The 19191-nt window shown below is 38.6% G+C and overlaps 1 protein-coding gene across 2 annotated transcripts in view; it reads left to right on the top strand.

Annotated features, from left to right (window-relative positions):
• The window catches only part of FBXL2 (F-box and leucine rich repeat protein 2), a 56570-nt gene that overhangs the window by 34707 nt on the left and 2672 nt on the right, over positions 1–19191 (top strand). The window contains exons 5-14 of one of the 2 annotated variants that reach the window (XM_052793926.1): positions 1311–1405; positions 4552–4620; positions 4707–4802; positions 5108–5234; positions 5430–5504; positions 8852–8982; positions 12958–13018; positions 14467–14511; positions 14794–14850; positions 18779–18991. In XM_052793926.1, the coding sequence (XP_052649886.1) occupies positions 1311–1405; positions 4552–4620; positions 4707–4802; positions 5108–5234; positions 5430–5504; positions 8852–8982; positions 12958–13018; positions 14467–14511; positions 14794–14850; positions 18779–18991 (969 nt within the window). Of the gene's footprint in view, positions 1–1310; positions 1406–4551; positions 4621–4687; positions 4803–5107; positions 5235–5429; positions 5505–8851; positions 8983–12957; positions 13019–14466; positions 14512–14793; positions 14851–18778; positions 18992–19191 lie in introns of both variants that reach the window. The other variant, XM_052793935.1, reaches the window with a different exon arrangement.

Here is a 19191-nt window from a genome sequence, read left to right as displayed (position 1 = left end):
GTGTAAATTCTTCTGAGAGATAAGATAAACAATGTTACTTATAGGCTAAGAAACAAGCTCTGATAAGAAAATATTTTCACATAGTGCTAGCCAGGAGTTTGGTGTTAGAGGTGGACAACAAAAATATAAGAAACTGTTTCAGTAAAATTGTTACTGTCCTGTATAGAGAGGAAAACAAACAAAAAAATCCACTGATCTCTAATTCTGTAAGTATTCCTGCTTAAAAAAAAAAAAGAGAGAAGAAAATAAAAGGTGCTGTTAGGTATTAGTCCTGTTTGTTAAATGATCAGTGTTGATTTCTTTTACCTTACCTCCCTAAAATTAAATACAATGTGATGTCTAGTCAGTTTTTGCAGTGGCCACCTGCTTTTTGCTATCTTATCTTTTTGCAGTGGCCACCTGCTTTTTGCTATCTTATCTTTTTTTTCCTACCAAAAAAAAAAAGTGTATTTTTATTGTAGTTTAATAACATTTTTGCATAATAGTACTTTCAGATTGAATATTAGAAGTACTGTGCCATTCTGCTTACTCCTAATGTATAGCAAAATGCACTTTCAGGATGTAAATAAAAAGCATTTTGTAGCGATGTGGGGTCAAATAGGCAGGTTTTTTGGTAAGCTGCGCTTCAGCTTTTGACAAGTAATGGTGCATAAAGTGTGTAAGCTTCACAATGTGAGAAGTTCTTTGACATCCCCAAGTGTTAAGCACAGACACCCAAATATACATGACACTGAAGACTGGCAGGTGGGCTCTGGCAAATCTTCTGGAGGCAACTGAAGTGGCTGCTCCCACCAAGGTGTTCAGTACCTTCTTTCCATTGCAGAGGTAATCATCCCTATAGCAGGGACTGTAAAACGGAACTCATTGGAGGCTGCAGTTCAGTGACGTATGTCTTCATGGACAATTTAAACTTACATGCTGTAGTAGTAACAGTGATCCTCGAGGAACGGGCATGCCTCCCATTGCGTCTCTGGGGCAGTTCTTCAGTTCCTTACACATCTGACAAAACTTGCAGATCATTTTAGCAGTCTTAATGAGTAGGTTTTGCTAAGACAAAAAATTGAGCCATGTGTGATAGACTGAAAAAAAAAAAAAAAAGGAGAGAACTAAAGATTGAATTGAATAGCACTTCAGTGTGAGTGGAGATTCTCAACAGGTAACTCTTTTCGTAAAGTAACAAAAGAAATTCGAAGAGGTGTAGTTCTGGTGGGGTGTAGCTGGGGCTGGTCTTCACTCCCTGCATTTTTAATTTGGTTAGAATGTTATGTCAGAATAAAACTCAACAAAATCTTCCTTTTATTTGGTTTAAGGGTCGTGTTGTGGAAAATATATCAAAAAGGTGTGGTGGGTTCCTGAGACAACTTAGTCTGAGAGGATGTCTTGGTGTTGGAGATTCCTCTTTAAAGTAAGTAAAGTCCTAGATTGAGACATTACTTATTTCCTAATGTCCAGACCAAAAGCAATTATTATTACATTTGTTTGGATTTCTAAGTACTGACTAATGACCAAATGGGATACTTAAGTAAGTATTAAGTACCTTAATAATGACTAAATGAGATGTCAGTTTGAGATCAAAGTATAGCTACTATTATTTTCTGGAAATGAACTAAGAAATGAGAACTGTGCTTTTCAGAAATGTGTCTTTTTCTTTCACTAGTATTATGTGGATATCTCTCAGGTTTCAAGCAGTTAAAATGTTTTCAGACCTGTACTCTGGTGTCCTACAATATTAGTTTCATCAAGATTAGTAGTCAGTCAGTTTATAGTTTATCTTGTAGTCTGGACAAGAGGTGACCATAGCAATGGGAGGAAGAATAAAGACTGGTACGATTGAGTGCCTACAAAATCGGGAAAGGCCTGGGATTCTCTTCTTGCTCTAATATAAGAACAGGCAGGCAACAGGAACATCTCGGGAGTCTTTAGAGACAGTGGCCCTTCTTTACACAGTATATAAATTGAACTGTGCAGTTTGTTCCCAGAAGATCATTTGAATCCATATAAGCTTTTTCTATATGCAGACTGTTTAGCCGGACTCTTCTGTGGATATTTCTCTGAGTATTTAAACCCAAAGATCCTACCTCCAGCTGAAGGGGGTCCCTAAGCCACAAGTACGTCAGGGCTCAAAGAATATTTGGAGAAAGCCTCGGGGTATGGCTTTTTGTAGTTATGCTTTCCTCCGCTGTCACAGGAGGCTGGGCTGAATGGTGTTCAGTCTGACGTAGTGTGGCCATTCTTAGGAGGAAAATAAAAGCACAAAGATTTTGTTAAGCACTGGGCATTAAGTTAGTGTCTTGTGACCTTTAGCTCTTTCTAAAATTTGTAAGTAGGTCTAATTCACTGACTTCTGTCTCTAGAGTAGATTCATCCAGCAACTAGTTAAGCAATGGATTGCTTTAGTAACCCAAATGGGCATCCTAGCTTCAGACCCAAATATTTCCCCAGAGCTTTCCTCTAGGCCATTCCCAAACTGCTCCATGGTGTGTCTCTACCTTCAGGCAGTCTTGCCTCCTCAGGGGAAAGTGCGTATCATTACCATCTCCCATTTTACTGACAACTGCTGTCAAAAAAGAGGTAGCCCCAACCAGAGTTAACTTGCTGCAATGCTCCTCCAAGTTCCCAGAGTATTCACACAGATGGTCCCCATGTCCTCAGTAGGGAAGGCAATAGCAGGAGTGGGGGAGAGGGGGAAGGCAGGCTCCGACAGAGGTAGCAACTACCATGGAGAGGAGGTAGTGGGAAAGGCGATGAGAAGGGTGTAGGAAGAAGGAGTTGTGAAGTAGGTAACAGTTGTTCTGCCCCCCCCCCCCCCCCCCCCCCCCCCCCCCCCCCCGCATTCACTCCATTCTCATGTTCGGTTTAGGCTCCCAGCTGTGCTTTTCAGGATGCTAAGGCTAGGGGACTGCAGTGAGGGTTGTGAATAGGACCAAAAATTGTAGGTGGGTTCAGGTATTAGTAGCATTTGAGAAGAGGGGGAGGGCTGGAGACGGGATATTTTAAAATAATGATATATTTAGTAAACAGATACTTAAGAATAAATATACAGCAGTTCAGTGTGTAGCATGCGTACATTGTAGGGATGATACAGCTAGTTATGTTAGCAGGTAATAGGGCAGGCTTACCTGAGACCGGCTACCAGAGTGTTACTGGTGCATCCGTAACAACTAACTGGTGCAGATGGTGGTGTCTAAGACAGTTTAGGAAGGAAGATGATTCACCTCTGAAATATAAGCAGGTTAAATTGAAATTAACAAATGAATGATAAATGCATGAGCTTTAAGACTTTCAAAACATTAGCATAAGAAAGGTGGCATTAATTTTCAGATACTTGTTCTGAAAATGACTTTTCCTATCAGGCTTTTTGTGTTGAGTTGTTTCCAGATCCATTAGTTTTGTGGGTGACATCAACTTTTGTTTAAAACCAGCCAATTATCAAAGTAGGTATTGGCTGTGGAAGTACCGAACGTTTGTGGCAGCTCTCCCGAGACATGCCCCATGCTTGAATCTCAGAGGCAAAGTTTGCTGCTGTTCTCCAGAGTGTAGCGTCTTTCCAAGTGATTTGAAGAGTGTCTCAATTGTAAATCTCCCTCCAGTACATGAATTTTGGAATAGCTGTTTTGAGAATTCAAGTGGAAACTCTCACCAGTATAACTGCTTGCTGGGTTTTTTTCCATTGTTTTCAATCCACAGTGGAGAGCCAGGAAGTTGTTACCAGCTAGCTGAGTGTGTAGTCGGATCTGTTAACCACGGCAAGCCTCCAGACAAAAGTGTTTTTGTGTGTTTCCTCCACCCCTGCCAATAAAATCCATGCAGTTGGAGGAAACATGGGCATAAAAACTGTTCTGAAATGCAACACAGCTGTAAATATTACTCTGCAGAGATGAAAAGAAAGTTTGTGTATTTCTTCTGGGTAATTAGTATAATGATACATACAGGCTTTTAGCAGTATAATAGCTCCAATCATCCTTAGGGTTCATACCCAGTAGTGCACATAGATGCATTTCAATTTTTAAAATCATAAATAACTAATTCGCAACCCACAGGGCTTTCTGTTGGTAGTCCGATAGGCTTAGGTCCTACTTCTGTAATGCACAAGGTACGTTGCTTTTCATTTGATGTGGGAGCGAGCTCCTTCAGACCTACAAAGGCTTCAGTAATGACATGTGCAAAAACTCTTCCCAGCAGCTTAATATTTAACTGATGTGATATTTAAACCTTTCTGTTTATGCCCTTAATGTTTTTAGTTAAGGCATTTGAAGCAAGTCAGTTCTGGCTTATATATGACAGAAATAAACACCTTGCTCAAGTGGTATTTGAGAGAGGAGCAACACTTGGTTTCAGGAGTTGCTGAAGAGAGAAACTTGTAATAGCAAAAGAAAAAAGCAACCACTGAGACAGATGTATTTGAAGTGTACTTTCTAACAACACTGTGTGGCTTGAAGATAAAGCTTTTTGACTGAGGTTGGAAGGCCCTAGGGGACAGAGCGCACTCTAGTGACTGTATTGCAACTTGTGACATTATATTAATTCTCCAGCTTTTTGTTGCTGTTTTAGGACCTTTGCACAGAACTGTAGAAACATCGAACACTTAAATCTAAATGGGTGCACAAAAATCACTGACAGGTAAGTCAAAGGGGTTTTTTGTTTGATGGGAGAATTTGGAAGAAGAAGTAGCTGAAGGTATTTTTAGTGTGTCTGCTGTTTTGCAGCACGTGTTACAGTCTTAGCAGATTCTGTTCCAAGCTGAAACATCTGGATCTGACATCTTGCGTAGCCATCACAAACAGCTCTTTGAAAGGGTTAAGGTAAGAAGATTCAGTGTTTTGTGTTAAAGAAAAGCATTTAAAGAGCTGTTCAACATTTAATAAACTGAAAAAAATCAATGCTGAACCTTAATGCTGTGTATCAGCGCTGACTATATCCTGTATCTAGGACTTCTTGGGTGTAGACTGATGTTTGTGTGTGGTCTTTTCTCATGACTTTTCTGTGGAGGCCTGGCACAGTTCACTGGCTATCATTAATTTCTAACAGTGTGTTTAATTTGGGTTTCCCACTGTTATGACTATTTGAAGGCTGGATTTAACTTTATGTATTTTTTTAATTCTCCCAGTGAGGGTTGCAGAAATCTGGAACATTTGAATCTTTCCTGGTGTGATCAGATTACGAAGGATGGTATTGAAGCACTGGTGAAAGGGTGTAGTGGACTAAAAGCTCTATTTCTTAGAGGTTGCACACAGGTACATAACTGCTTGGGTGATCCTTTAGGAATAAAATTTTATTTTGGGTTTTTGAAATCTCCATGAATTAAAAAAAAAAGTTTTTGTTATAGTCTCTTGTTCAATAGTACAAGATGTATACATTCTTTGGGCTGCTTTGCTGTGCTTTTAATTTCTTGTTTCTTTTCCTATGTCCGGTTTAATTGCTAAATACAGTTAGAAGATGAAGCATTGAAACACATTCAAAATCACTGTCACGAACTTGTAATCCTGAATTTGCAATCCTGTACAGTAAGTATTTGAAGCTTCAAAAAGATATATTCTCTAAGAATCATAAACCATTTTTGAATGCTAATGAATTGATCTGCTACACACTTAAATAATTCAAATAGTACATCTCTACAGTTTACAGAATTTTGTGGAATAGAGGTCTTAAATGAGCTGGCTGTTTCTACAGCTGAGTGTGGATTTGGAGTGTTGGGTTATTTTTTTTCCTCTCATTACACTTTTTAACTGTAATAAGCTCTAGCGTAAGAATTAGCTGCATTCATTCAAATCTCATGAACTGTGTATGCGCTAAACCATGCAGTTTTACAGATGTAGTTCTTGTTCTCCCATCCATTAAGGTGAAACACTTTGGTCTATTCATAATCTTAAGGTTTCTAATTGAGCAGAAGCCATATTCTGGGCTACATAATTGACAGTAAAATATGATGGCATCGTAACTGAAGATGATTCAGAACCATCTAGATAGCAGGAGAAGGGCATGCTTTTTAAATAATAATGGAAGAACACATGCATTTGTAATGAAATGACTGGGAATCATTCATGTACTTTTAATTCTGCTTAGAGAGTACACAAAGATTAGATTTGCTGTATTTTATATTGGCTTTTTTGTTGTTTCTGATGTGACTTTTTAGGAACAGGAAAGATCTAATGTATTTAAGTCATTCTTTGTCTGTAAATAAGCCTTAGATAATAAATTAGAATTTCAGTGTTTCAGTCATGCAAATTTGAATAATGAAGCTAGATTCTGTTTTTTGCTTTTGAAAATTTTTCTAAGGTTTTATTGCTAGAAGGTATAAAGTCTGCTTGGGCTAAAACTTTCAAATCTGTTTTACACATCATTCCTGAATGAATGTGGCAGGGGACCATTTTTTATTAAGATTTGATGAAAGTTTTTGGACCTAATAGATTTCTTTAAAGTGTTGAACATTTTGGAGCGTTAAGGATTATTAAAAGTTACATTAAAAAATTGCAGAAACTAAGAACAATACGAATACAAAGCTTGAGCATCCATGAGCCAGACGTTTAGTGAAAGAGAGAATTTTCAGATTTTTCAATCTGAATTTAGGTGCCTACTGAAGCTGGGCACCTAAAGATAATGGGAATGAAAGGACATTCCTTGTTTTAGACAGAACCACACTTACATAAATAAAGTCAGTATGTAGTTTCCTCCCCTTTCACTCTTCCTTTTGCTGTCCTCCTTCTCCAAAGTTGTTCTTATGTTTTATTTTACCTGAGACTAATGAGATACATCGAGGCCAGCCTTTTCCGATTATTTTCATGGAAGGCTCTCAAGAGGTCTGGTGATAATCAGTTATGACCTCTCCCGCTTAAAAGGGGCATTGGCATAGGAGTGTACCAGAGTTTTCCTTTGGCCAGTATGTTTGTTGTCATGTAGATATGAAGTACCAACAAAAAAACCCTCATGAGTGAAAGTATTTTTCCCTTTGAATTTTTTGAGTTGATAGTCTGTGTGTCCTACCTAGTTACGTGTGCTTTAAAGTTTTATTTCACTGGACTTGTGTCCTGCTTGCTGTAGAAGAGAAGCATGCTTCCAGAAGCAGCCAGGCTCTTTATGATCAAAGAGCTAGCACTGTTTTTTACACAGCAGGTCTCCTTGTGCTTTATATGATCCACACTTTGATTCTAGTGGCTCTCTTCTATGTGCCCTGTAAAATGCCAGGCCAGCTCCAGCAGCTATGGAAAGAACTGATATTAACTCTGGAAACTGCACATCTGAAAGGTACCATCTTTAGAGAAAGATTTTAGAAACTGGGGACTTGCAAGCATTTTTTGAGCACTTTTCTTTCCTGAGAGGGGTGTAGGCATTGAAATCACAAGCAGTTTCAGAATGGAAAATTCTCATATATAACTTGAGGGTTTTGTCCATCTCCAACAGCAGCATAAAATTTACATACTCCTCACCTCCAAAATAGTTCCTTTTCACAATAATAGTGTCATGAGTATCTCTCAAAGGAAACAAAACAATTCAAGAAAACATGTTTTGGAGAGTCAAATCCAGAAATACCTGACTGTTGTTGGACTTTTAATCTAAAAAAAAAAGCTTATCTTATCTGTAGATGATGCAAATCCTTCTGGATCCACAAAAAGAAGACAAGACTTCTAGTTTTCTGCCTAGAATAATTTTTATTTGACAGAACAAATTGTGCAAATAGAAACTGCTATTAAAAAGTGCTGGGTTGGGGGGGGCATAAGGTGATCTCCCTTTGTGCTGAGCTGCTGCTGTTTCTCATCCTGTTTTCACCTATGAAAGGTAATGCTTGTGGTAATAGCCTCAGAAATATGCTATAGTAGTATTAGTGTACTTAGATGAGTGACTTATAAAAGGAATGTGTATTTTCCATTCAAAATACAGTAGAGGTCTTTGTTGTTATTGGAAGGGTAATGTTAGGCCAGGAAGTAAAATAACCTGTTTCACCATGAAGAATTAGTCATTCAGCAGAAAAATTAAATTCTTGGAGGTAAGAGTGGGAGGAGGAGAGAATGCTTTTTCCAGAATAGAAAACGTGTAAACAAAATAATATTTGCACACACACGCCAATAACCTAGTTCCTGTTGCTATTTTGTGTGCAGATGCATTGGGGCTATTTCTTATAGTTCCTGTTTCAGAGAAAACTTTTTTATTCATACTCCAAATTTAGAGTTACTTTTTTCAGAATATCTAGTACAGAACAATTTTGAGAAATGAAAAACCTTCTTCTGAGTTAAATCTTTCAGTTAAAGACAACTGCATAGGGTAGGGCAAACCTGGCTTTTACATTTATCTTCTGTAAAGAATGGGTTATATATAATTGTTTACCTGTAACTCTTGCTTTGAAAACTATCCAAAGGTGAAGGATTTTTACCCTTGGGTCCTAGTGCTCCAGTGTAAAATAGGTAGTTAGCTCTCCTGCTGTTGAGCTTTAAGGTCTCTTTTGCACTGTTCCTGAACTTACACAGTCACTGGAATGAAAGACCTGAACTCTACAAACATAGAAGCAGCAAGCTATTTCACACAACGACAACTACAAAAAAAAAAAAAAAAAGAAAATTATAAAGCAAAAGCAAAGTGAAAGAGGAAGACAACAACAAACAACTCTCCCTCTGTGCTTCAGACTGCCTTTGAGCAGTACTAGAGATCTGTGGAAAAAGACATAGATAAGTAGGAATTGTGTGTGTTGATTGTCTTTGTTATCAGTGAAGATGGTTTCACGATGGTATTTTTTGGTTGAAAATCCACAGGTTGCCATGGGTATGTACAGTACACTAACAATTCAGTAATATGACTTGATTTTTTGTTCTTAGCTGATTACTTGATAATGGAGTAACTTTAACCTTCTTCTGTGTTGCAGCAAATTTCAGATGAAGGCATTGTAAAAATCTGTAGAGGATGCCATAGACTTCAGTCACTCTGTGTTTCAGGCTGTAGCAACCTTACAGATGCTTCTCTCACAGCACTTGGTCTAAACTGTCCAAGGCTGAAGTGAGTGTCATGAGTGTGTCGTGAGTATGTCATGTTGTTACTGGCCTGATCTAAGAAATTCACTTCTGAAGATAATCAGCTGATATCCACAGGTTTGATTTAGCTTTGTGTTGTTTGTGTTACCTTTGCAATCAAAACATTAAGTTAGAAGTACCAGCTGAATATAAACTTGAGGGCTGGTCCTCTGTAGCTGACATATGAATGTAGTCCACTGTATATTGGAAAAACAAGAAGTAATATGTGACAAATAAAACATGTTGAACCTAGCAGTTCCATTCTGTGCTTCTAGCTAAGTGTTTTAGGTACGAATTACAAGCCAGAAGAAAAGAAGATATAAAGCCCATTATTTTTTTAAAAGGTAGAAATATCTGTAGATGTGTTATCTTGTGATGTTTGTACTCTGATGTGGTTTATTGCAGTGGTTTGTCTTGCAAAAAAAATAGCGAAATCATACCTGAGTATTATATTCACAGATTTTATTAGCATATTTTTTTAATATGCTCTGCAGTGCATCCCGGCATTCTTAAACTCTGATATGGAGTGTGCTAATGTCTCCACAAGCACTGAGGACTGATACTTATGGGATGTTTTGAGTAATAGGGGCTCATCAGTTAAAAATAATATGAACTTTTACGTTGGTGTAATTTGCGCTAACATACATGTTATGGTGGTATCCTCAGAAGTGAGGACATCTTCAGCTTTAATAATGAAGCTCAGTCATGCAGCAGCTCTCTGGCTGTAGAGACATATAATACTTCTTGCAAGGTCTAATTTTAATGTAAATTAAATCAAACCAAAAGATTTTTGGATGAAAGTAAGTCGCCATTTATGACAGGAATGTGCAGGAGTTGCAGCTTGTTATACTTCAGTCACAGATAAATGGAGGAAAGGGTAGACCGTAAAAATAGGGGAAGCTACATTCAAACGCCAGTATGCAGTATGCTGACATGCAGTGTTCCTTTAGCTGATTGAATGAAAAAGAGCTTTTGTTACTGTAGAAAGCCTGTCCTTAAGACAATTCCAGAGTGACAGTCCCCTTCGTGTCACCATTCATACTTACAAGAGCTTATGTGTGCCAGTGTTAGGGGCTTAGGAGTCTTCTGACACTTAACTGCGTTCCTTAGAAAGCTGTGCTGTTATTACTGGTCTTTTTCCATGATTTCTCTCATTCTCTCAATTCACAGCTCAGATTGGAAATAAAAGGTGGTCTAAAGTGCTATTAGTTGTGCAGTTCTTTCCAAGAAATTGTTTTGACTTTGGTAGGTAAACTGTTAGCCCCTGTCTGTACCACGAGGGGGAAGGCGTCTGCCGTTCTTCCCCTTTAATGAGGAACAGTATAACGGAAAAAAAATGACCCTTTGCAGTGATTACTGCAGAGGAGTGTGTGATGGAAGGACAGATAAAAATTATGTTGGAAATCAAAGGCAAATGTAATTCTGCACTTGTTCGTACCTTCTGAATATTTCGGTGTTTTGTACAAAAGAAAACTCTCCTGCCTCTGTTGGACATGCTGGCCCTGCTAGGAAACTTTTGAGTATTTTGTGCTGTGCTACCCTCACTTCACTTCAGGGTCTTGGATGTCCCATGATGCTGTTTTCCATGATGGTGCTGTGTTCCACAGCTGTTACCACTCACAAATGACATCTCCTTGAAAAAAAATCCTAAGCTTGACCAGTTCCCTGTTTTTTTTCCCCTACATCAAGATACAGCTGTCTCCTCATACCTTTTTATGTCTGCTCGTTTAAGTGCTTGATACCTTCTCTGTTTTCCTTTTTTAGTGCTTTTTAGTGTTAAAATACTAGTAGTTGTTTTGGTGAGGCTTATTGGGAAAAGTGCCCAAGAACCATGAATGTCTTTGTCTAGGTGGGGCTGTGAAAATTAGGATCATATTGCCTTTAACCCCATTAATGTTCTCTCCCACCTCTGCTAATTCAACAGGAGTAGGGAGGTGCTGTGTGCAGAGACACTCCAGGTGTGCCCAAAAGACATCTGTAGGCAATGAATGTAACTGTGAGGTCTGTCTTGGAGAACATTGCTTTATAAGAGTGCGGAATCTGCTCTTGGATATCATTTTGTTTCATCAGCTCCTATGCTAGGTACTTTGTCATGAATCACTGGGTGGGAAATAAATGTCAGCTGTATCTGGAAAAAAGAGCCCTCTGTAATTAAGTACAATCACTAAAACAAAGCAAAAATTAGAACTTTGCTTGTTTTCATGCTGACCACCGCCTTCCCACCTGTTTTTCATCCTGGGGCCTGACTGATGCAGCATGTATATATATAGCTTACTCTCCCCATTCTGCCCTTCTGACTGACTGCACACCCAATTTCAGGAGAGCTAGAGCTGCTAGTCTTCTGGTTTCTTGCCCCTCTGTTATCATATTCTTCTTTTCAACCAATGTGCAGTAAGTAGCAGCTTCACTATTTTGCACACTGCGGATGTAATTTTTTTTCCCCCCTTTGAAGTCAGAAATGTAATGGGGTTGGGGATCCAGTGGTTCTAAGTGTAGGTGGGGTTGAAAGCAAGTAATTGATGAAAGGAGTAAGAAGGGTAACAAATGTGACTTGAATCATATTTTGTTGGGTTGGGTTTTTTCCCTTCCTATTTGGTATCCTAGGTAATATTCAGAGTAGCTGAGAGTATTTTATGACAGGTTGCTAACTGCCCTTGATGGAAGGGCACAAAGTTCCCAAAGGTGAGTCTGGAAAGAAAATCCAGAGGTGTTACAACCATCTGTTTGGGAAGTGGTACCTGTCTTGTACCTCTCTGTTGGCTGTTCTTGAGTTTCCATCATCCTTCTGAACCTTGTTGAAAACTAGCACTCTGGAAGTGGTTTTCAAGGGTGTATCCTGTGGGGCTGCTTACCTCTGAAGTCAGCTGTGCTCTTCCTTTTGGCTTGGAAGAGACTGATCCAGCAAAGTCATAGTCAGAGCCCCACATCCTGTATTCTGGTGGGGTTGTATTTTTTTTTATGCACACAGCATGGCTTTTCCCTTTGTACTTTCTCTATGGAGACAGAGCTTTCTAATGACCTCCTAAACCAGTGGAAGGATGTAGGTGCCTCTAAGTGTTACTGCAGCAAGAGGTTTTTTTGTCCATCTTTTCCTGCCTTCTCCCTGCTGACCCCAGTACAGAAATAGTGTTTGCTGTGGTGAGTGTGTAAGTTGCACTTAGTTTGTGCTGCTCATTGCATGGTGCTGTGGTTTCTCCTTATTCATCTTGATACTTACTCCACCTGCAAAGTAAAAAGTGTTAATTAAAAAAATGAAAACAAAGATGACAAAACATTAATGGGATGGAGGCCTGTTCTGCATACTAGTGGTGCTGTTTGGGGCAGTTGACCTTTTTTTTTTGTCAGTACTGCTTCCCAGTGCCCCTGGAAAGAGTGTTAGGTTTATCTTTCCAAAATGCCGTGTTGTTTTCTTTAAGGTTGTGTTGGTGTAGTTTATTGTTTTTCCTGTGGGCTTGGAGAATTTAAGCTCCTTGCTTTCTGGTAACTTGCCTCACTGTGCTTCATGCACAGGCTCTGACCAAATTTCTAGGAAGCCATTTCTCAGTTTTGTGGCTTCCCAACATCCTGTGTTTAGATAACAGGTTTTAGATGCAGGCTTCATCTGCATTTTCCTTAATTCAGGGTTTATTCTCCCATGTCTTTCCTCAGATAATACATGAGAAAACTTGAGCATTATGCTGTCTTACTGAAACAAGAGGTCAAAATGCATATAATTATGTATAATTTTTTCCACTTCATGTGGAGAAGGTTTGAGGATTGAACTTAATCTGTTCTGTGACTATTAGAGTCTTCTGATAAGCTGGATCAAAAGTGTGCCTAGTGCTTTTTAATTGCAAATTACTGTGAAAAATAGGCATATATATATATATATAAGCTATTGATTGCAGAAACAGATTTGTATCTCAAATGCATTTGCTTTTCTCTATGTTAATGTTTTCTTTAACATTTAAAACTTTTCTAGGATTTTGGAAGCTGCAAGATGTTCACATCTTACAGATGCTGGTTTTACGCTTTTAGCACGGGTAAGGGTCGTTTCAGAAGGTTAGAGCTTGTCTTGTTTTCATTGCTGCTGAACAGCTGTGAATTGATGTAGTCCTGCTGGGAAGGAATATGAGAAGAAGAAAAATAAAGTAGGAAGAACCCAGTGGAGGAGGGGACTAAAAAGCATGATTTTATTTCTGGATTATACTTAGAGCTGCAACTTGATCTATTTTGCCATCTATCATTGCATTTTCCACTTTTCCCCCTTTTTTAAAGTATGTTTCAATTGAATTTATTATGCTTAACATAATTCTGAACTTGTTCTATGTATTCTAGCCAAACTTCCCCTATAAAAATGATGCATATCTTTGTGATATTTACACCCCCAAAATCACCATATAATATTATTCTGATCATATCTTTAAGTTACAAAAATACTTACATTATAAACTATAAACACTTGTGCCCTGATTCATGCTGTAAATATGTAAAGTAAGCATATTGACGGTATCAAATGCTTCAAGTTAGGCTTGTATGCTTGCTGGTTTAGGAAATCTGAACACAAAAATAGTACTCTGTAAATGGCATTCATTTATGCTGCTGATACTTAGTGTGAATGAAAGGTATTTTTTCTAGCCACAGTGGTTAAACAGAGTGGTTTTTCTAATCATTCAGCACTACAGCCTTGGGCTTTCGATAGTCACCTCAAGCCTGCTTTTGGGAGCTGCAAGTTAAACCATTTCTTCCTATGCCTGTAAAAAAGGGGTTGGGGTTTGGGCTGAGCCGTGGCACCATGTGGTCTGCTGTGAGGTCACAAGGTTACATCATTTTCTTGAAATTAGTCATGATAAGATATTGAAAGCACTTCCTAAAAGCTTGCTAGGGATCTCTCAGAATATTGGGAAAATTGCTTGTATAAATGTGAAGGGCAGCTTTCTCCCAGCCTATTTTAATATTTTCAGCATTCATTAGCAAAGCAAATTGTTTTTAAGGCTTCTTTCTAATGTGAAGAGAGATGTTCCATGGGCTTAAGTGTGTTTCAGATTAGTTTGGTGCAGGTTGACGTACGCAGAAGTTGGATTTATCTGTATGCAGAATAGTTAGCTTTAGTGCACAGACTATAAATACCATAGGTTTGAATTGAAGTTGACCCCAAAAGGGGGAAGGGAAGCAGGGGTGGGTGAGTACTGATATATCCTATTCAAACCTTACAGGGCATGAAGGAGACATTTCACTTAGTAAGAAAGGCTGGAATGTAGAGGTTTGAGAGGGAGGTGGTGTATTGCTTGCGAATTTTTTTCTTTCTTTCTTTTTTTTTTTTTTACCATTTTTTGTCCTTTGGTGGTCATCAAATACTTGAAGGGATTTAGCTCACAATTTCCTCTTGGAAGCTGTGCTATCCCATATTACTAGCCCTGTGCATGATTGTATGTCTATATGTTGTTTTATTTCATCTTTTGTTTATCTGTTTGTTTGTTGTTTACTTTAGAATTGCCATGAGCTGGAGAAGATGGACTTGGAAGAGTGTGTTTTGGTGAGATTTAATATGAAAAGGAATATTGAACATCCAGTGTAAGAATGCAGTGCATTAGCACTTTTAGATGTGCTTTGGTTTTTATTAATAGTGCTGTTTGTGATAGTAAATAAAAATAATTGTTGGGAAATTCTATACAGGGAAATACTTGAAGAGTAACAGGTGATCGGATGTTTTCCAGAAATAACAGAACCTTCATCTGGTAGAGAAAGAGCTATCTTATTTGAGGGTAACTCTCCTGCTGTCTGCTGCTTATGGTTGTTTGGTTTCTTTTATTTCTAGATAACTGACAGCACATTGATACAACTTTCTATACACTGTCCTAAGCTACAAGCGTTGGTAAGTTTCACTCTTTGATTGTGAACTTTAATACATCCCCCAAAACCACACACATACACAACTCCTGCAATATAAAACCAGGCTGTTCACTCTGTATCTAGAAAAAGTTCCTGATGTAGTATGATACTGTGCAAAATATATGCAAGTTTTGTAAGTATTCTAAAAAAAGCAGATTACTCCTAAAATATTTACATGCATTGTGTGATAAAAAAAATTACCAAATCAGTGAGTAATAACCAGAAAGCTTATATTTTATGGTTAACATCCTTCATATTTGATTACTTAGTTCAACTTGCAGTACTCAGATCCTTTATAGATACTCTTAAGTGTTCACTAATAGTTTTCTTAGGGGCTATGACACTTTACATCAAATATTGAATAAACAAAACCACCCAGTGAAGATAAATGTAATCACTCTGTAATCAGTTTTGCATGCAAGGAGGTTTTCCCAAGGACTACATTTACATTGTAAATTACGGAAGGTGTTTTTGACCTAGACTTTTGAATGTAATTGGAGAGGACCGAGATGCCTTCAGTGGGGTACCCTGCTTACTGTATTTCAAAGAAGTGTTTTCTAGGGAGTGGTTGCTTAGATCTTCCAGAACATCAGAAACAATTTCAGGTGATAGAAATTTGGCTGTTCTTCAGTCAAGGGACTCCAAAATTACTAGACTGTCCTTACAGTAGGAGCTCCTGTATTTAGGGCCAGTTGTCCCATAAGCGTAGATTTGTTATATACTGCTTCACATCTACATGAGAGAACAAGTATCTTTATAATCTGTTCTTAGACGGGATTAAAGGATGGTTTGCTGCTTCATTAATTAAATTGTGTTATGATTAGTTAGTGTTACTTGGTGTTACTAAGGTAGCAACATGAGGAGAGATGGCTTTTGAAAAGGAGCTTGTTCACTATTTTTTATTGTTGTTGTTTTTTATTCTTGTTTATTAATTGTCCGACCTCATTCCTGTACCGTAATTCTTAATGTTAAGCCAAATGAGAGTTGTCAGGAGATGTGGAGCCATTTATATGGGACGCTTTCCGTTCTTTTGTGACAGATGTGTTTTTGTATTGTAATCCCAATGGTAACCAGTACTTGGAAGAGATCTTTTGTACCAGTTCTGCTAGTGCTTCACCAGAGATATCATAAAACCTCATAATTTCCAAGTATTTTTCTGAACCTGCTCCTGTTTGCTGGTCTTTGTGTGTTAGCCCACAGACAGGGAAATGTGGCATTGGTAAAATAACAAACCTTTTCTAAGGAAAGCAGAAATTTTTTTTTTTGTTGTTGATGTGTATATCCTGTGTGTAGGAAGGATACATACTCAAAGACTGTGAGTGAACAGTGATGGCTGAGAATTACAGGGAAAGAAAAAACAGACTAGCAGGTGCCAAATAGCTTATGCGAACTGATCTTGATACTTTAAATGTGAAATCACATACTGTTGATGGTTCTGTAAGCTCTTGTGTAGCTGTGCTTTAGCAGACGGTTCTGTAAACTCTTGTGTAGCTGTGCTTTAGCATATGTTTAGGTATATTTGCAGTTTAAACAAATATTTTGGAATTGCAGAAATCAACTTTGAATTTGTTTCTTGGTTTTTGGAAACTCAGTAGATGGTGGAAATAAGCAAAAGCACTGTTAGACCAATTATAACCAACTATTAATCTTCATCAGTATCAGAGTACTCAAATGCTTTATTACTTACTGGACTTTCACCAGAAATTACTTCTTAATAATTGTACATGCAAATTATTAGAGAAACTATGAAATACTCCCGATATTCCTGGAGATCAGAAGACAATTGAATTCTTCAGTTCATGATACTGTTTCTTACTGTCACAGTATATCATGCCATATTTGATTTATACATAGCATTTAGTATGTATTAACAAAAAAAAAGAATTTGAACGTATCTGTTTGTTCTAAAGATTTCAAGCAATTGTGTTTGTAAAATTCCACATTATTAACACTTTCTAACAGTCTCATGAAGTCAGAAAAATCACATGGTTTAATACGAAGTGTGTATCATTTGGCATACTTGTTTTACAAAGTTTGATAACTCAGCTGTACATCCTGTATTGTCCTTTCAGTACCAAGTACAGTGTCTCAGAAAAGCCGATTTTATAAGCTGCTCACTTCCTGGGATGGAAAACAATTAGCCAGCAGACTGCTGCCATAGCCAACAGCTTCACATAACCTCCTGTCCTTCCTTGAAACAGCAAGTCTATTATAAATGTTCTTTAACCCTGCAGCTGCCGATTGTTTCCAGGCTGTGAGCCAAATCAAATGCTCAGAACATATACATAGAGAAAGTAGGTATAGGAGAGAACTTAAGTATTTAAAAGAGTTGATAGACTTGCAGAATGTAAACATGTTATAATATAAATAACTGTTGATGGGGCAAGCGTGTCATTTCTGTTGTCTTTTGGAGACAGTATGCACTAGTTGTGGCGTTGCTTGGAGTCACTGCCAGCTGCTCACACTTGGTGGGTGAGTAAAACTGGACCAGTTGGAAGTGAAGGGAAGCTGCTGTGGTGGTTCCCCATCAGACTCGGGGGGATTTGCAGACCTGTCTGCCAGCCTCTTCTCTGGTTACTTGTTCATCCTGTTGAGCAAAGGAGGAAAAATGATGAGGGGCAAGTTGTTCTAAAAGGCAGGACAGACCCTGTGTGTCTGGTAGCAGGCAAGAAATGCTCATGACTCTAGCTAAGGTAAAATAAGGGTAAGGTTGGTAGTCCTCAGGCTTTCTTGTCAGGCTGAAATAAAAGAAGGTAGATGGGATGTACCGAGAGAAGGGAAGGGTTACGTGTTTGATTCGGGTGACTGGCAGGAGGTACTTTTGAGTGCTAGTTGGCTTGCGCCGAGTTACAAAGCATTTTTGGATTGCTGCAAGTGTTTCTTCATCCATTGCTGTCTGAAAAAAAAACTTGTGGCAAGGAAATGCTACTTGAAAACCAGTCACCATTAGACTTAGAAACAAGTACAGGCAAGACATAGGGCTGAGCATAATAAAGCAAGGAATTAGCCCAGAGCGAGAGGAGTAAGAGTTCATAGATCCCGCACGTTTCTAATGCAGAAGACTTGAGAACATTCATTTCACTGGTGACAAGGAGTGTTTTTTAAGCCTCCTCTGAGGAAAGTCCGTTTCCTGTTGTCATCATCATTGCTTCTCCAAAAGTCATGAATTTCCTAAAGGAACCAGGAAACTGTTTTATGTGGTGCTGCTGCCCAAGATGCTGCAACTTTTTCCATGCTCTTGAAATTCAAGAGAATAAAAAAATATGTTTAAGAGGAACAGAATTTTTTTAGTTTATTTTGCTGACTGTTGCAGAAAAGACTTGTTCCTGCAGCTGTACAAGATGTTTATTACTCCTTGTAGGTACAGCCTGAGGTGCTAAGTGCTCATGGTTTTTTGAAATCATTATTTGGCATATCAGTCCAGTCTGATTGTTCTTTATCTATGTGGACTTGTGCAGGCTTGGTCCTGGTGGTATGTATGAAAACATGGTAGCTGTGAAACAGTAACTCCTGTCAGTAGATACTCCTCTGTTCCTGTATGTTCTTGATCATCCTTTGGAGTTGTCGCCTGTTTCTGGTGTGGCACATGTGCTGTTTGCACCTGTTGGTAACAGAGGTGTGTGACAATTGGAACTGAATTTCCATGTTGATAGAGAGCAAAGGGACCTGAGGAGTTGGCCAGTGATGCCTGTTTTGGGACTCTAACTCACTTTTTGAAGCAAAGTTAAAGTACACAGCCCTTCTTTTGTTGAGTAGAGCTGTTTCTTTTGTTACTCTTCTGGATTTCAGCTGTGTACCCTTTGTAACTGTTTAACCACTAGAATGAAGAGATTGAAGAGGACTTCTGATGTTTAGAGGACAGAGTAATTAGGACTGAGTGATGTCGTTAACTGTTTGCCTCTCTGTTTCAGAGCTTATCTCACTGTGAATTGATCACTGATGATGGGATTCTTCATCTGAGCAACAGTACGTGTGGTCACGAGAGGCTGCAGGTACTAGAGCTTGATAACTGTCTTCTCATCACTGATGTGACTCTGGAACACCTGGAAAACTGCCACAACTTGGAGAGAATTGAGCTGTATGACTGTCAGCAAGTCACGCGAGCCGGAATCAAACGAATCAGAGTACGTGTTTGCTGGCTTGTTCCGGTGGGAATGCCCGAGCTGTTGATACTGCTTGGGATTGTATGAATCCTGCAGATGTCCCAGGCAAGGGAGGATGAAAAACAAAGTCTGAATATCGTTCTGTTAGGTCCCCACCTCTAGGGACTAACGGTAGCTCTTCTATATGAGCAGTAGTAATTGTTTATAACTCATGACACTTT

This window comes from Harpia harpyja, chromosome 1 (genome assembly GCF_026419915.1).
Source record: "Harpia harpyja isolate bHarHar1 chromosome 1, bHarHar1 primary haplotype, whole genome shotgun sequence".
In the NCBI taxonomy this organism is placed as follows: domain Eukaryota; kingdom Metazoa; phylum Chordata; class Aves; order Accipitriformes; family Accipitridae; genus Harpia; species Harpia harpyja.
This window is presented reverse-complemented; position numbering and strand designations above follow the sequence as displayed.